At 54.2% G+C, this 5,886-nt stretch overlaps 1 protein-coding gene; it reads right to left on the bottom strand.

Moving 5' to 3' along the window:
* Positions 1-216: 216 nt before the first annotated feature.
* CHC_T00000711001 (hypothetical protein) lies at positions 217-5,443 on the bottom strand. XM_005710572.1 is given in 2 exon segments: positions 217-403; positions 404-5,443. 1 exon segment carries the CDS (start codon positions 5,441-5,443, stop codon positions 404-406), a length of 5,040 nt encoding a protein of 1,679 aa, XP_005710629.1. The 3' UTR covers positions 217-403.
* Between the last annotated feature and the right edge of the window lie 443 nt (positions 5,444-5,886).

Below are 5,886 nucleotides of genomic sequence, written 5' to 3'. Positions count from 1 at the left end.
GCTTGTTAAGACACACCCTCAGATGGACCCCGGACTTGAGCCCTCTATTTATTCGCCGCCGCACCAGCGGCGACCACAGTACAGCCACATTAAATTTAGATGTTTTTCGGGGCTACCCGCCGTCGGCAGACTGTCCCCTCCAACAGTAATACTAAAAATTCCCAAATTGCCCCCGATTCCCAAATTGCCCCGGTCAGAAAGGGTACCGTTCAGATCTTCTTCTCGCTTGCTATTGCACGCAGTGGTCGTATTCGTTTACTGTATTATTGTTATCTCGAAGTTTCCGCTCCTACCCCCTACCCGCGCAGCACGCGGTGGCGACCACCGACCAACCTTTGCTGCTAGTGTCCCCACTCTTTCGCCAAGGCACGAAGCTCTTTGGGCTTCACCCCGCCGCCGCCATTCAAGTATCACCCATCTCCACATCCCCAACCGCTTTGACCCCATCCACTGCCACGGCTAGGCTCATGCGCATCACCTCCGCGTTCCTCTTCCCCTCCTCCCCCCTGAACGGGCAGAAAACATAATGGCTCGTCGCTACGTCAAACTCAACGCACCCCTTCCCCCCGCTTCGGACCATGTCCTCCGGCGTGAGCAACACGCTGCGCCCACACCAATCGCAGTACAAATCCAGATCCTCCTCGCTGCCTCGTGCCTTCCAGTTGTAGCACGCTAGTCGCCCATACTTGTCGGCAGCCGAGAGATCCTTCGACGAAAGACCTGAGTCAGAGTCCCTGTTGGCTAGAATTTCAACCACACGTGTGCTTTCCAGCTGCTTGGCATTTGTTTTGAGCTGCGCCGCGTTGCATGTCCGCTTGCTTCCTTCCAACGATTCAAATTCAAAGGGGGAGCTTTCGCCGATCCACCCGGACAACAACCGGTGCCCCCCTCCGACGACGAGTTTTCGCACGCGCTCTATCTCTGCTTTCATCGATGCCGAGTCAAAACAGGTCTCAAACTTGGTGGTAATTACAGAGCCCTCGCTCGAAGTCAGCTCGTCAATGCCACTATTGTGCCACCCGTGTCTTGCACATTCCACTGGACTCAACGCGTGTCCGCGAGCAAATCCGCGCCACGTCGACGGCCGGAACGTGTGCAGTCTGTCGAAAAAGTCTGACACATTTTTCGGCTCGCACCGCGAGAGGGATGCTGGCTTGTGGGCCTCGCCAATTCCAGCAGATTTCACGGCAGACTTGATCGCGGCGAGTACGTCCGTCAAGCGCTTCCCATCTAGCTCGAAGGCCTCCTTTTCCTCTAACGAAATATTCACGCTGCCGGTCATGGCAGGGGCTGGTTGCATCACAACGGAAATCGGTTTGGAGGTCGCCACGGCAGGCCGTGTCGATGCACCCGGTACTTGCAACGCCTTCATCTTGCTAGCCCCCAAGGTGGTGTTCATCAGGGGCTGTGGCGTACGTTTCAGACTAGACTGGGGTTGAAACTGCTTCCACTGCACGCTCCCCTCGGCATGTGCTCCAGCCACGGGCCTTTTTTTCGGGACGGCCAGCCTTGCTTTCTTCATGGAGCTCTCTCCTCGTTCTTCTAAGCGGAAGGCAGGCCTCTTTTTCGGGCTCGAGGGAACAGGTCTTGTAGTGGGTGCCAGCAGCTGCAGTTTCACATTGTGTTGTTGCATGCCGTGCCCGACAGTTCCTTGGGATGCCTGTACGTCCCCGATCTTGTGCTCGGCAACTGTGGCCGTCTTTTTGTGAGCTGTTTGCTTCTGAGCGCTCGACGCTTGCTTGTCCGCAATACCAGTACTAAGGTTGATCTTCATGCGCCCGGGCGTGCTAATCGGCTTGGATGTAGTACGTTTCCCAGAACTCTCAGACTTCACATTACGCGATGGGGATCCTTCCGAGCCTCTTCCGGTTTTTTTCTTTTTCAAAGCTTCCATCTTTAACAGAAGAAGCTTTCGTTGATCTAAGGGTACGATTTTAGGATTAGCTGCCACTCCAGCTTTGTTATTTGGATTCGCAGCTGTAGGGTTCGGTTTTGGTGCAGCGGCAGCCGTCTTCTGGTGTAGGGTTGGCTCTTGAAACCTTACCGTCTTCGGCCGGGGTTTCTCTTTCACTACATCCAGGATGTACATCATACATGCGTCATAAAACACATCAAAAGTATGTTTTTGTAGATGGATGAAGTATTTTGCCACATCGCTACCTTTTTCCTGTCCAGACGGACCCAAAACCGTGACCGAAAACACGAATGGTTTGTTCACCACCTTTTTGATTCTGACGCGATTTTTCTTTGAGGAAAGCTCTGCAAGAGAACTCTTGGAACCATCGCGACCTTCAAAAAACTCCAGAGTCGATTCCCCATCTGGCCTGATCTTTGCTTCAACTGTACAAAACGTAAAGCGACGGACTGGCTTCGATGTGCCTTCCCTTACAATTATCATGACGTTATCGACGGTGTACGACATCCCTCCGCTTGTTCCCTCGATGGGAACACGGCGCAATGTCTGCTGAGCATCGGCTTGCCTCTTCAACACAGGCTTGACAGCAGGCTTTGGCATTTTCGCTTGAGATACACCTTTCATTTGTGTGGGTGCCAAGGTCTTATTTGCTTCTTGGCTTGATTTGTCTACAGGAGCCTGACCCTTAGGCTTAGGAACGACGTCGGCCATGGCGACGTCTTGAGGCGGGACCTTGACTTGCGCAACGGTAGATTGTTCCGGCTTTTGTGGCACTTTGACAGTTCCGAGACTGGGTGGATCAACGGGAGCAGGCGGGGCCTTGCTTGCATCAAGCGTAGCCGGAACAAACGGAGTTGCAGTCGGACTGAGATTCGATTGATGAAAACTTGGGGGTGACGAAAACGAAACTGGCCCAGTCCGGTTCGGTGGCTGGATGCCAAACAGTGGGGTCGTGAAAGTCGAAGAACTGGAGAGTGACTTCGAAGCATGAAACGGAGATGAATTCTTTTCCATACTTTTCACTGTCGGGGTGATGGTTTTAAGGTCGGGAGGGATGGTCGCTGTCGCGTTGATTTCCGGACCCGTTGCTTGGCCAGGGACCGTCGTTGCTGGTTTTGATTCAGGTTTCACGAGCGGCACACTAAGAGCAGCCTGCTCGTCGGATTTAGTATCGGCCGCTTTCTGTTCAGAATCCAAAATCTTTTCAGCTATTGCTACTTGTGGCTCGCTGGGGGCAGGAAATACTGTCGCTTTTTCCTGAACAGCTGCACTATTTCCTGTGCCTTGAGAAAGGTCAGCTGGGGTTTTGGCACTTGTATCGGCTTCGACTTTAGGGCTTGCGAATGTGGGAGCATTTGGTCCCGGAAATTTAACTGGCACAATAGTTGTTGCACCAGTTTGGTTGGTCTGTTTAGACACTTGCGAAAGTTCTACTGAGGATTCTGGGATCGAAAAGACAGCCTTGGGCTGCCCATTGAGATCACTGTCAGCTTCCGTCGTTATTGCTTCCTCGATTGTTGACGTGTCCCCACCCTTCGTCGGATCCACGCTTGGCTCGACGACATCTGGACCTTCTGACGCGTCTTGCATACCTCCTTCGGTATCGCCCCCTGTTCGGACATCCTCGTTGGATGTCATCGGAATATCTGGACTCGCGGTAGCATCGCCAGTCGTTGTCTGTGAACGAACAATAGGGACTATCGCCTTAGGTACAGTCTTCAGTTCCTCAACTTGCACATCCGGTTGGTCCTCTGATTCTTTCGTCATCTGAACATCAGCATCATCACCATTGGCAGGATCTTTCTTCTGCCCATCTTCTTCCATCATATCAGTATGAGATTCCTTCTCAACGGCGTAGCTTGGTAGAGATGTTACCACGCTTGTCTCCTTGGGGTGCACTGGAATTTCTGCGACGTGGTTATCCCCCGCTAGCGCAGCCGTAGAAGGAAAAACCTGGCTTGGCACAGCGTCCATCTCTGCGATGCTCTGAGGGGTTTGATCGCCGCTCTTCGGTGCTTCGGACTCTGTAGCCCCGTCTACCATCATATCAGGATCTTCTTCTGAAATCTCGTCTCCTTCCTCATGTTCCTCTGACATTGCGTCGTCATCGGGGCCGGGTGCAACGGGAGAAGAAGGCTTTGCGGGGCTTTCTTGCATGTCCTCGTGCTCCTCGTCTTTGTGCACGCTGTCATCGAACCTTTCACTCCGTTGCTTTGCAGTTTCGTCCTCCGAAATCTCAACTATCATTTCCAATTCCCTTTCTCGGGCGTCATCCTCATGTGCTTCCTTTTCAACGCCCGAATCCATCGCAATTCCCGGCACTGTTTTTGCTTCGATAATTGCGCGTATCTCTGGCTTCGATTTTCCCTCTGCGATGTCGTCCTCACGTGGTTCTTTCGCGGCGCCGCCATCAGCCGCAATTCTTAACAGACGCTCTTCTTTTGCGCCGGTATCCACGGCGGTCTTTGCAAGTTCATCAACGGAATCAGATTGAACAGCGGTTTCCACTTCAAATTCAGCTTGTACTGCGGCTTGATTGCTGAAGAGATTGCTCTGTGCATCATTATCTGCCTCAGCATCAGCATCAGCATCAGCATCAGCATCAGCATCAGCATCAGCATCAGCATCAGCATCAACATCAGCATCAGCATCAGCATCAGCATCAGCATCAACATCAGCATCAGCATCAGCATCAGCATCAACATCAGCATCAGCATCAGCATCAGCATCAGCATCAGCATCAGCTTCTGCGGGGTCTTCGCCCTCACCGCTAGCCTTGTCTGCCTCATGCTCGTCAATGTCAACCTCCCCCTCTGCCACATCCGCGGCGTCCGCATACGAGCTAGCGGCGTCATCCTCGCCGTGCCCCCCATCTGACGGGGTGTGCAAGCCGTCCTCATGCTCTTCGGCATCCTCGTGCTCACTGTCCTCCTCGTGCACCTCCTCTTCCACCTCGGAGTGCTCCTCCACATCCCCCATGTCGCGTCTCTTCGCCGGCGGGGTTCCCTCGACACTTTCCGTTAAATCAATTGCATCTCTCCTCTTCCCATCCTCGTGTTCACTCGCGCTGGTCGCCTCGTCCTCATCGATGTCTTCGTCGACAACGTCGGCCACGTCATCGTCGTCGGCCTCGTCGAAGCTATCCTCCATCCCGTCGACATCGATGGCGTCCTCCTTGGCCGGGATCGCGTCGGGGTCGCGATCGATGTCCGGAAGGCGATGTGGCCCCGGGAGCGGCTGGGATGCGCGCGCGTGATCCGGGTCGGAGGAGACGTCAACGTCGAGGGGGGGGCCACGGTCGAGCGAGATGTCTGCAGACACGCCCTTTACGTTGGAGGCGACTTCGGGCGGATGGGAGGATGCGGCTATAATGGGAGTGATCGCGGGGTCCTCGGACGTAGCCGCGTGGGCATGCGGTGGTTCTTCTGCCACGAGGCTTTCGGTGGCAGTCAATTGCTCAACGTTGCCCTTCTCTGCGGCATCGGGCGGGGAGGCTTCTTGGTCGGGGACGGCTGCCTGTTCTGGCATGGCGTGAGGGGGTGGGAGACGGGAGCCGTGGCTGTTGCGGTTGGAGAGGTCGGGGGTTTTGCAAAGGAGGCTGTGTCTCTTGATCCAACCGAAAAAATATCAAAAACGGGGGAAATTTGAGATTCTCAAGAGGATGTTGGAAGACAGGACAGCTCGGATACGTCTACGCATGTCCGACCCGTTCACGTCTCCCAACAAAGGAGCGTGCCTGCGTGGGCTGTTCCTCTGCCAACGCATTTCTAGCCAAATGTCATGAACACTTGCAAGACGCACGGGCACTAACAAATTACCCGAGTGCCCGCAAGCTTTCTACTTCATTCATTCCAAATGGCTTTTACGAATGCCCGTGGCTACCCACTTAAGCAGCAAGACTCTTCACTATCTACTCGACAAGCTTCCTCCCTCAGCACTGCCGCAACCTCCTTAACAACTTGTTCCTCCCC

Source organism: Chondrus crispus, genomic scaffold (assembly GCF_000350225.1).
Source record: "Chondrus crispus Stackhouse genomic scaffold, scaffold_588, whole genome shotgun sequence".
Taxonomy (NCBI): domain Eukaryota; phylum Rhodophyta; class Florideophyceae; order Gigartinales; family Gigartinaceae; genus Chondrus; species Chondrus crispus.
This window is presented reverse-complemented; position numbering and strand designations above follow the sequence as displayed.